This window comes from Phytophthora infestans, genomic scaffold, assembly GCF_000142945.1.
Source record: "Phytophthora infestans T30-4 supercont1.35 genomic scaffold, whole genome shotgun sequence".
Lineage (NCBI taxonomy): Eukaryota > Oomycota > Peronosporomycetes > Peronosporales > Peronosporaceae > Phytophthora > Phytophthora infestans.
Window position 1 is genome coordinate 105,201 of NW_003303724.1, and position 11,651 is coordinate 116,851.

Below are 11,651 nucleotides of genomic sequence, written 5' to 3' on the forward strand. Positions count from 1 at the left end.
CAGTCAGAGCTTCCAATGGTATGGCTTCGAGTAGATTGTGCTTCAGGGTGTTTTTATTTGTCGCCTGTGATAAAGCGCACTGTAGCTGAAAAACACGTTTTGAGCCCACAATGCATGCTGGAACTGGCTCAATGATAGGTTTTCGGCTTTGTGGCGGCAGATCCTTCATTCATAAGCCTGATTCCCGACGTGGGTGGGGGCTTACTAAGGCCCTGAAGGTGTAGCGGTATTGCAGTGAAATTGATAAATACCATCGTAAACCGGCAAAAAATCGAGCCACTTCGCGGTTAACGAAAGGCAACGACGGCCATCCGTTATCTGGTGTCGTGTGTACCATTATATTAAGTACAACTCCTTAAAGTGATTCCTCTATTTATAAATAATACATGTGGATTCCCAACGCTAGTACAGTACTGCACCCGGTTTTAGCGGTGGTGGACCATATAGGATTTGCAAATAAATTAGATTTTAGCAGACAAACCATTGTTCTTTTGGATTTAGGATCGTCACATCCGGAAGTTTATGAAAGGTCTAAGGGCGCGAAAACGCGGTGCAGTACTGTACGACGTATGATACGTGTATGATGCACTGTATCACTACAGCTTTCACCTTTAAAATTGCAAACTTGTAGTTCAAGATGGCACAATGTAAATTCAAAATGTCACCTGGTCTGAAAATCGATCAAAAGCGAAAGAACTTCTCGTCTAATATGACAGGTGATTAGATAGTACAGGTCTTGGCTGATAAACACTTGGCGCGAAAATTACCACGCATTCACCCACTATCATTACAAGCTACGGAGATGCCAGGATTTTTGCCTGCCACCCGTGGAGAAGAATTGACGGCGTGAAAGGCGCGATGTTTCAATCTTACAAGTGAAATCAGAGATGATTGGTAGCAGTATAAGCAGTTGCGTCGGCCCCTTTTTCCCACGATGACATTTTGAATTTACATGTTGCCACATTGAACTAAGAATCTGCCATTTTGAAGGAAAATGTGTTAATGTATTAATACCATAATGATTACTTCAAAGTGACGATCTCCTTCCTCATTATCTTCAAGCATGTATTAATATCTATTAATGCTTATTAAATTATCTTGGACCTTTAATATTTTTTAAAATGAGGGCAGTATTCTCCAGACAGCCGTTTTGTACGCCGTAAAACAAGTGTAAAACTGAGGTGGGCCTGAAATCGTTTATTTGCCCCATTTTGCGTTTCAAAACGCAAAAAGGAGTCGAAGACTACGAGCAAAATATTGAGCTGGAAATAATACTAGTATTATAATATTAATAATACAACATGTTTTTTGTCACCCGACTATACGGGACATGTTTTTATACCGGTAACTAGACACTTATGTCTCTTTTATAACCTCATTTTTTACATTATAATTGAGCACCAACTGAAGTGATAAACGAGTCGTTTAAAGCGACAAAAGCTTTGCGAAAAGCCTTAAGCACAGCGTACAGTGCTGTTCAAAACTGTATGGTCATTAATCACGAAGTAAAACAATACTCGTCTGTACAGCGCCAGTGATGTACAGTCAGTATCACCATCGTTCCAATCTTGCAAGAATCTAATCCGGAACTTCTACTCAGTGCAACTGGCGCTTCTGACTCGTGGGATTACCTTCACTTGACAATTCCCGCCCAAGCCGACACCAAGTCGAGCAATAGTCCGCTAGCCAACGATGCGAGTTAATCATGTACTGCTTCTGACCCTCGTCGTCCTTCTCGCTTGCAGCGACGTTGTCTTGGGTTCCACTATCAAACAACAAGCACACGTATCCCCGGTGGCTTCGCTCGTTGACATTAAGGTTATTATCAACAATCGAAGAAAGCTTCGAACAAGCGAGATGGCCGTCTCGGACGACGAAGAGAGAGGAGCGATCGACACCCTGCGCGCCAAGCTGATTGGGCCAGCCAACAAAGTGTTGACGTGGCTTAAGAGAAAGGAAGTCGCAGCTGCAGAGAAAGCGAAGACCAAGAAGCTTGTGGAATTTGTGAAAACTCAAGCTCGCTCCGAAAACCTCGACGACGCTGTGAAGAATTTGCAGAAGGAAGGCATCACTCATGGCCAGGTCAAGGAATGGCTAAGACTCGACAAGGAAAAGAATCAGTGGATGACTCTGGACCGCGATAGCCCGCTCTATCTCATGAGTACCAACTTTTTGACAAGCTCAGGGATGCAGCTGTAAAGCTCAACCGCGCAAGCAACCAGTGAACGATATCACAGTTATCCATAGTTGGTGGAACTTTCCGTTCGCAGACCCTTCGCGACACGAGCGCCAAAACTAGCAGCCCCTTTGAAAACAGCTACAACGTATCGTGGTACATGCAGGAGCTACAGCAAAAACCTGCAACAGCATCGTATTGGCGAGCGACTGTCGATTTTCATATCCAGAAGTTTACTTGCCTATCACAAAATACAAAAAAATACTTCAGACCGGCGGCAAGTTGCTTGCCTCGCGACGATTGTTTCTTCTTAGGAGCTACATCTGCCGATTAAACTTCCTGGCATGACCATGTTGATCAATAACCGGTGTTTGAATGGGGCTTGCACTGTTACTTCTTGCAGTACTAACTCCAGAAACACTCGACCTCGTACTTCCAGCACTTGCACTTTTTGCGCGTGGCAGTGTGGAAGCAATCGAGCTGGAAACGATCTTACTGGATCCGTTGATTCGTCTGATGACGTGCTTCTCCGTGTTGACTGGAAGTAGATATCACTGTCTATCAGGTTCCTCCTCTCCATTGTCAGCTTCACTGTATAAGTTCGAGCATGTGCTTCTGCTGCTGCTGCTACTGCCATTAATCGCGGCGGTATAGACGCTCCAGTTGCCGGCGTACACGTGAGGTCTTGAAAGCAGAGTTTTGGGAGCGCATTTGCTTCTTCTCAAGTTGCGGAACCATGAGAGGAGTTCAATTGCACAAAAAAAAACGATGCTACGTACAGCTTTGGATTGTGATTCTGATAAAATGGCTCCCCGACGGTATCACTACAAAGAGGATTTTCTGCTCAGCAAAATCAACATCGATCTCCTGTAACACGCACCGCAGTTTTACACCATAGGCCACAAAACAAAAAGCACAGCGCACGTATTAAGCGTAAGGTGTATTTTACTATAAACAAAACGAGTCTTTCCGCTATACCCGGTGGCAGGAATAAAATATCGGATCCCGGAGTCTACAAACTTGTACGTACACTGTAATACTCATTGTACGATTGTGAGCGATGGTGATACCTAGTACAGTACTGACGTTGGGATACTCTAATCTGCAGTATCACTGATACTGTACTTTACTCAATGAGTAGTACTCACTGAGTACTACTCACTCGGTGCAATTGAAGCTTTTGACTCGTGGGGTTACCTTCACTTGACAATTCCCCCCCAAGCCCACACCAAGTCGAACAATAGTCCGCTAGCCAGCGATACGAGTTAATCATGCCCTGCTTCTGACCCTCGTCCTTTTCGCTTGCAGCGACGTTGTCATGAGTGACACTATCAAACAACAAGCACACGTATCCCCGGTGGCTTCGCTCGATGACATTAAGGTTATTATCAACAATCGAAGAAAGCTTCGAACAAGCGAGATGGCCGTCTCGGACGACGAAGAGAGAGGAGCGATCGACACCCTGCGCGCCAAGCTGATTGGGCCAGCCAACAAAGTGTTGACGTGGCTTAAGAGAAAGGAAGTCGCAGCTGCAGAGAAAGCGAAGACCAAGAAGCTTGTGGAATTTGTGAAAACTCAAGCTCGCTCCGAAAACCTCGACGACGCTGTGAAGAATTTGCAGAAGGAAGGCATCACTCATGGCCAGGTCAAGGAATGGCTAAGACTCGACAAGGAACAGAATCAGTGGAAGTTTTTGGACCGCAATAGCCCGCTCTATCATACTTACACTCCTGCGTACCAACTTTTTGATAAGCTCAGGGATGCAGCTGTAAAGCTCGACCGCGCAAGCAACCAGTGAACGATATCACAGTTATCCATAGTTGGTGGAACTTTCCGTTCGCAGACCCTTCGCGACACGAGCGCCAAAACTAGCAGCCCCTTTGAAAACAGCTACAACGTATCGTGGTACATGCAGGAGCTACAGCAAAAACCTGCAACAGCATCGTATTGGCGAGCGACTGTCGATTTTCATATCCAGAAGTTTACTTGCCTATCACAAAATACAAAAAAATACTTCAGACCGGCGGCAAGTTGCTTGCCTCGCGACGATTGTTTCTTCTTAGGAGCTACATCTGCCGATTAAACTTCCTGGCATGACCATGTTGATCAATAACCGGTGTTTGAATGGGGCTTGCACTGTTACTTCTTGCAGTACTAACTCCAGAAACACTCGACCTCGTACTTCCAGCACTTGCACTTTTTGCGCGTGGCAGTGTGGAAGCAATCGAGCTGGAAACGATCTTACTGGATCCGTTGATTCGTCTGATGACGTGCTTCTCCGTGTTGACTGGAAGTAGATATCACTGTCTATCAGGTTCCTCCTCTCCATTGTCAGCTTCACTGTATAAGTTCGAGCATGTGCTTCTGCTGCTGCTGCTACTGCCATTAATCGCGGCGGTATAGACGCTCCAGTTGCCGGCGTACACGTGAGGTCTTGAAAGCAGAGTTTTGGGAGCGCATTTGCTTCTTCTCAAGTTGCGGAACCATGAGAGGAGTCCAATTGCACAAAAAAAAACGATGCTACGTACAGCTTTGGATTGTGATTCTGATAAAATGGCTCCCCGACGGTATCACTACAAAGAGGATTTTCTGCTCAGCAAAATCAACATCGATCTCCTGTAACACGCACCGCAGTTTTACACCATAGGCCACAAAACAAAAAGCACAGCGCACGTATTAAGCGTAAGGTGTATTTTACTATAAACAAAACGAGTCTTTCCGCTATACCCGGTGGCAGGAATAAAATATCGGATCCCGGAGTCTACAAACTTGTACGTACACTGTAATACTCATTGTACGATTGTGAGCGATGGTGATACCTAGTACAGTACTGACGTTGGGATACTCTAATCTGCAGTATCACTGATACTGTACTTTACTCAATGAGTAGTACTCACTGAGTACTACTCACTCGGTGCAATTGAAGCTTTTGACTCGTGGGGTTACCTTCACTTGACAATTCCCCCCCAAGCCCACACCAAGTCGAACAATAGTCCGCTAGCCAGAGATACGAGTTAATCATGCCCTGCTTCTGACCCTCGTCCTTTTCGCTTGCAGCGACGTTGTCATGAGTGACACTATCAAACAACAAGCACACGTATCCCCGGTGGCTTCGCTCGATGACATTAAGGTTATTATCAACAATCGAAGAAAGCTTCGAACAAGCGAGATGGCCGTCTCGGACGACGAAGAGAGAGGAGCGATCGACACCCTGCGCGCCAAGCTGATTGGGCCAGCCAACAAAGTGTTGACGTGGCTTAAGAGAAAGGAAGTCGCAGCTGCAGAGAAAGCGAAGACCAAGAAGCTTGTGGAATTTGTAAGAACTCAAGCCCGCTCCGAAAACCTGGACGATGCTGTGAGAAATTTGCAGAAGGAAGGCATCACTCATGGCCAGGTCAAGGAATGGCTAAGACTCGACAAGGAAAAGAATCAGTGGAAGTTTTTGGACCGCGATAGCCCGCTCTATCTCATGAGTACCAACTTTTTGACAAGCTCAGGGATGCAGCTGTAAAGCTCAACCGCGCAAGCAGCCAGTGAACGATATCACAGTTATCCATAGTTGGTGGAACTTTCCGTTCGCAGACCCTTCGCGACACGAGCGCCAAAACTAGCAGCCCCTTTGAAAACAGCTACAACGTATCGTGGTACATGCAGGAGCTACAGCAAAAACCTGCAACAGCATCGTATTGGCGAGCGACTGTCGATTTTCATATCCAGAAGTTTACTTGCCTATCACAAAATACAAAAAAATACTTCAGACCGGCGGCAAGTTGCTTGCCTCGCGACGATTGTTTCTTCTTAGGAGCTACATCTGCCGATTAAACTTCCTGGCATGACCATGTTGATCAATAACCGGTGTTTGAATGGGGCTTGCACTGTTACTTCTTGCAGTACTAACTCCAGAAACACTCGACCTCGTACTTCCAGCACTTGCACTTTTTGCGCGTGGCAGTGTGGAAGCAATCGAGCTGGAAACGATCTTACTGGATCCGTTGATTCGTCTGATGACGTGCTTCTCCGTGTTGACTGGAAGTAGATATCACTGTCTATCAGGTTCCTCCTCTCCATTGTCAGCTTCACTGTATAAGTTCGAGCATGTGCTTCTGCTGCTGCTGCTACTGCCATTAATCGCGGCGGTATAGACGCTCCAGTTGCCGGCGTACACGTGAGGTCTTGAAAGCAGAGTTTTGGGAGCGCATTTGCTTCTTCTCAAGTTGCGGAACCATGAGAGGAGTACGTAGACCATCCACTTTTGTTCTTGACAGCGCAAATGTCCTAAAAATGTCCTAAATGCCCAAAAAATTCTAGCATTTGCCATATTTTACCTGAATAGATTGCACAAAGCTACGGATAAGCTCTGGATTAAACTACTGTGCGTAGGGCGGTTGCTACACCATCGATTTTACATGTGCAATACCAGTAAGGAGCTTAACATACTCAGTGCAAGAAAAAGGTACTTTTCAATCTGATCTGTATAAACTTTACAGGAAGATTAGTTCCCATGCGCTCCTTATTGCCGCACTTTACAGTATGTTCCGGCTGTATACAGTGCCAGTGCATGTACACTGTATACTCCAGGTGCTGGTTGTTCTGGACACTTCCTGAGTCCTGGTCGGACGCCTGCCGTGTATAGGCGGCGACGCTGTCGTCACTTGAAGTAGAGAAGTCCCTCGTAGCGGGAACGGGCCCCAGGCGTTGTGTGAGGCCCAGCAGTAGCTAAAGGTTTGTGAATTCAGTTTGATTTTTGCTTTCTGTTGTTCAGACGGCATTCGATCCGGTGAGGAAAGATCAAAGTTAACTTTAGTTACCTTTCTTGCTCAGTTCGAGCTCAAGCTCCGTGTTGTGTGACGCGAGATGGCAAGTAAGAAAGAAGACGTAATGGACGAACTCGAAGAGAAGACCAGAAGAATGCAGTTGCAGAGCGTCGGGTCGGCGCGGTCCCCGAGTCTCCAATTACAAATCCAGAACCCGTTCACGGAAGCGACGGGTCCGGACGAGGCGGATGATGAAAGCATGCCGACGGTAAGCCCGCGGTCAAGCCAAGGGCGCGTTGCGGCAGCGCCAGCGCTTCCCCAGCCTCCCAGATACAAGGGTGTAACCATGCAAGACCGGAGGGGCTTCATGAAGGCATACGAAACGTATCTCGCAGCAGTTAATGCCCTGCAGACCCAATGGACTGGCGCGTTTGCAATGCCAGTGCGTGCGTGTATTGAGAGCGGCACGAAGCGGCTTATCGTTTGTTGGACCTTCGGGAAGTCCCCCGAACAGATCACGGAAGACGAGTGGATCCAATACTTCAAACAAGCGAATGTTGCCTCGGTCGTAGACTATGCCACGGTGGACGCGGCCATGATAAGCTGAAGATGGACACGTCGGTGCCCGAGCCGGAGAGCCGCATGATGCGCCTCCAGGCCGACATGACCACGATCCTTGAGCGCTTCAATTTAACCGACGTGGCGTTCGCCAACGAGCAGCGCCGGCTCGTCAAGTACATGGTGGCCGCACTGCAGCCCTAAGGATTCAAGGCGGTGATCACGACAAAGCTCAGTCTCCCCGAGCACAAGACGTTGCGCTCGGAGGTCGTGCCCTTCTGTTAGTGGGTGACCCAGCTCATGAAGGAGTTCATAACGTGGGAACACGCAATGCAAAGTTCTGGTGGTCACAGTGGCGGCACATCCGGAGGACCAAATGGTGGACGGTCCAGTGGTCGAGGCGGTGGCCGGGGCCACAACGCCAGTGATCGTGGTGGAAATGGACGTCACGGCAGCCAAGGGAGCGGTGCTGCCGCTGCTAATGGTGTCGCTGGTAGCGTTGGTGGCCAGACACCCCAAACAGGAAGAAAATCAACGTCTGTCGGAGGTGAGAGGCCGCAACGGCGAGGAGCCGGTGCGTGTCTCAAATGCGGAAGCGACGCTCATCAAGTTCGGGGCTGCTCGAGGGCGTCACCTGAGGAGGCCTCTGAGCTGTTGCGAAAGCTGTTCTCTTCGACTGAAGGCGCCAAGATGCATCGCATCAAGGAAACGCCTGTCCGGACAAAGCGTAGTGAGAGTGAAGACACAGGCACTGTCGAGGCTCAGGTCGATGGCCTGAGAATCGAAGCAGTTCTTCTCGACAGCGGGGCGGACGTGTCGCTGGTAGCCAGTGGAGTAATCAACGCGCTTGTTCTTCGAGGAGCCTCGCCCCAGATTGAATCCATCCAACCCCGCGACCTATTGCCCGTCGGTGGCCGTCGTGTTACCGTGTCACGAGCTGTCAAGTTTGCTGAGGTGTTGCTCAGCACCACGGCCGGGCCGCTCATGCTTAGGAATTTACTATGTTGGATTGCAGAAGGGAACCAAGAGCTCGAGTTGACGGTCAGTCGGCCGGTTATGCAGACGCTCGGCTACTCGACGGATACTCTATTGGCTAACGCGAGGAACGTGCAGCCTGAGTGGGAACTCGAGGGGGTTGTCTCAAAAATGGAGACGAGAGCTGACGTGGAGCCATCGGCGCTGCAGCGTATGAGCCGAGTGCAGTTGGCCGCGCGGGATCCCGTGGTTGAGACGCAGGCTGACGATGATGTCGACCGGTACGAGTCGCGAACGGCGTTGCCGGATATGAAGCTGTCGGCGTTACAGGCCGTCATTGACCAACTCGAAGAGTCGCAGCGACTTGCGGCCACGGCTGGCTTATCAGCACCGGGACAGATAAAGCTTAGGGCAATCTTGGCCGTGCGCGCAGACAACTTTCGACTGGCGTTCGGCTACGATCCTCCCGTGAAGGTCGCGCCATTGCAAGTGCGCTTGAAGCCCAATGCTAAGCCGGTTAAGTGCCAACCTCGTCGATATTCGCCGAATGATCGGCTGTTCCTCGACCGTCACACGTCCACGCTGGAGGAAGCTGGCGTTATCTACATGAACCATCGATCCGTGTGGTGCTCGGCGCCGAGAATCGTGCGGAAAAGGAGCAGGACATCGACCCAAATGCTGATCCAAGAATGACCGTTGATACTCGGGCGGCGAACGACCAAACGGAGCCGATGCCCTGGCCAATGCCGGTCCTGGAGGTGGTTGTGGGTGAGCTGGAAGGATACGGGTTCTTCTTCTTGCTCGACTGGTTTCGTGGATACTGGCAGCTCCCGCTGCACGAGGCCTCACAGGAACTGTACTCATTTGTAACGCACCGCGGCGTGTATACACCCAGACGCGTGCCCATGGGGGCAACAGATGCAGTGGCGTATTGCCAGTGGGTCGTCGAAGAGATATTCGGCTATCTCCTCGGTAAGGGAATACTCGCCTGGCTCGATCACATCTTAGGCTACGCCAAGACCGAGGACGACTTGCTCGTGCTGTTGGATAAGGTATTAGGGCGGTGTGAACACTTCGGATTGAAGCTGCATGCGAAGAAGTGCCGGTTCTTCACGAAGTAAGCCAAGTGGTGCGGCAAGCTGTTTTCGGCAGATGGTGTGCGCCACTGCCCAGAACGGGTACAGGGACTGGTCGACATGCAAGCACCAACGACGGCTGGCGACCTGCAGCAGTTCTTATGTGCGGTGAATTGGATGCGTCAGGGCATTCCCGAATATAACCGCCTGACGGCGCGGCTGTCAGCGGTCCTGGAGCGCGCTATGGCTGTGGCTGGATCCCGCAAGAAGGCGAAGTTGTCGAAGCTCCTGTTGGCCGACGTCGGGTGGTGTGACGAAGATGTAGCTGCCCTCACAACGGTCCGGCAGGCGCTGCTCAAGATGGTGCCGTTGGCTCACCCGCGCGCGAAGGCCGAGGTGTGTCTCTACACGGACGCGAGTCACGATTACTGGGGGGGCGGTGGCTACCCAGCTGGAGCCGGAGGAGCTCCAGCTACCGCTTGCAGAACATAATCACCGTCCGCTCGCGTTCCTGAGGCGGCCGATTCGTAGGCGCAGCTAGTCGCTGGCCGACAATTGAGAAGGAAGCGTTCGCGATTGTTGAGGCAACCCGGCGCCTAGAGTATTTGCTGATGAGACCAGGAGGATTTCATCTCTATACCGACCATCGTAATTTGGTGCATATCTTCAACCCTTTGGGTACGGATGGAGCAATGGCGCGGTATCAAGCGGACAAACTCCAGCGATGAGCTCTGTCCCTAATGTCATTCAAGTACGTAATCGAGCATGTCCCGGGCGAGGTGAATGCCTGGGGCGACCTTCTCAGTCGATGGGGCGCGGGACCTTCATCCAGGGACGCCCGAGGCGCAATGCGAGTGTCGCGACTAGCGGTCGTTGACCGCGTCTCGCCGTTGGAAGCACCTGAGTTCGTGTGGCCGATCGAGGCCGAAATTAAACACGTTCAAGATGCAGCGTGCGCGGCGGGCGGGTTGCCAGCGAATCTGACGTTCAACGAGGAACGCCAAGTTGTCGTCGACCCAGACGGTCGTCTGTGGATCCCTGATGATGCTGTTGAGTTGCAACAGCGTCTGTGTGTAGTGGCACACGCAGGCGCAAGCGGTCATCGTGGCGCGACCACCACAGCTAAGTCGTTGTCGGATCTCTTCGTTTGGACGACGAGAGCTCAAGATGTGGCGTCCTTTGTTAATGGTTGTTTGCATTGCATGACCACAGTCACTGGGAAGATCCCTCGTCCGTATGGTGAGACCCTACGTGCAACAAAGCCGAACGAGTTGCTTCATTTCGATTTTCTATCCATGGTTGAGGCGGTCGGCGGAGTCAAGTATGTATTAGTACTGAAGGACGGCATGTCCGGGCTCGTGGAACTCGTGGTATGCGTCGCAGCCACGAGTGACCAAGTCTACGAAAGCTTAATGGATTGGTTCAAGCGGTTCGGCGTTGTCTCGCAGTGGGTTTCCGATCAGGGACCCCATTTCAAGAACCAAGTGGTGGAGCGGCTCCAGCGTTCTCTGGGCGCTCAGCATCACTTCACGACGGCGTACACCCCCTGGGTCAATGGCACCGTGGAGGTGGTAAGCCGAGAGGTCCTCCGCTGCGTGAAGGCGTTAGCAAGTGAAAGGAAGCTCCTAGTAATCGATTGGCCAAGTCTGCTTCCGGTGGTGCAGGCGGCCTTAAATGGGATGCCGGCGGACCGTCTAGGCGGTGTCTGCCCGCTCACGGCGTTCACAGCGCTACCTGGGGGTTCCCAGCTCCGCGGTATCCTCCACCCTCGTGAAGCTATTGAAGCGAGCTTAGAATGGGTCGACGCTGAGCTCAAGAAGTACATCGAAGGTGTCCGAGATTCACTCGACGGAATGCACCACGAGCTGACGAGTGCCTGCGAGAAGCGGCGGCGTGCGGCGCGGCAGCGTCATGCTAAGAAGAAAGGAGTGAAACTCCAACGTTTCAGCGTCGGTGACTACGTGTTGGCAGCAACGACGACTGGAACCAGCGGCAACAAACTTTCGCGGATCTGGCGTGGACCGAAACGAATCGTCCACGCCATCAACGACTACACCTTTGAGGTGCAGGATTTGGTTGCACCGTTTACTGTTACGTTACGTCACGCCTCGC

General features: G+C 50.9%; 1 protein-coding gene across 1 annotated transcript; it reads left to right on the forward strand.

Annotated features, from left to right (window-relative positions):
- Window positions 1-1,692: 1,692 nt before the first annotated feature.
- PITG_15177 (secreted RxLR effector peptide protein, putative) lies at window positions 1,693-2,199 on the forward strand (the record flags this gene model as incomplete). Its single annotated transcript, XM_002898605.1, has 1 exon — window positions 1,693-2,199. One exon carries the CDS (start codon window positions 1,693-1,695, stop codon window positions 2,197-2,199), a length of 507 nt encoding a protein of 168 aa, XP_002898651.1.
- Between the last annotated feature and the right edge of the window lie 9,452 nt (window positions 2,200-11,651).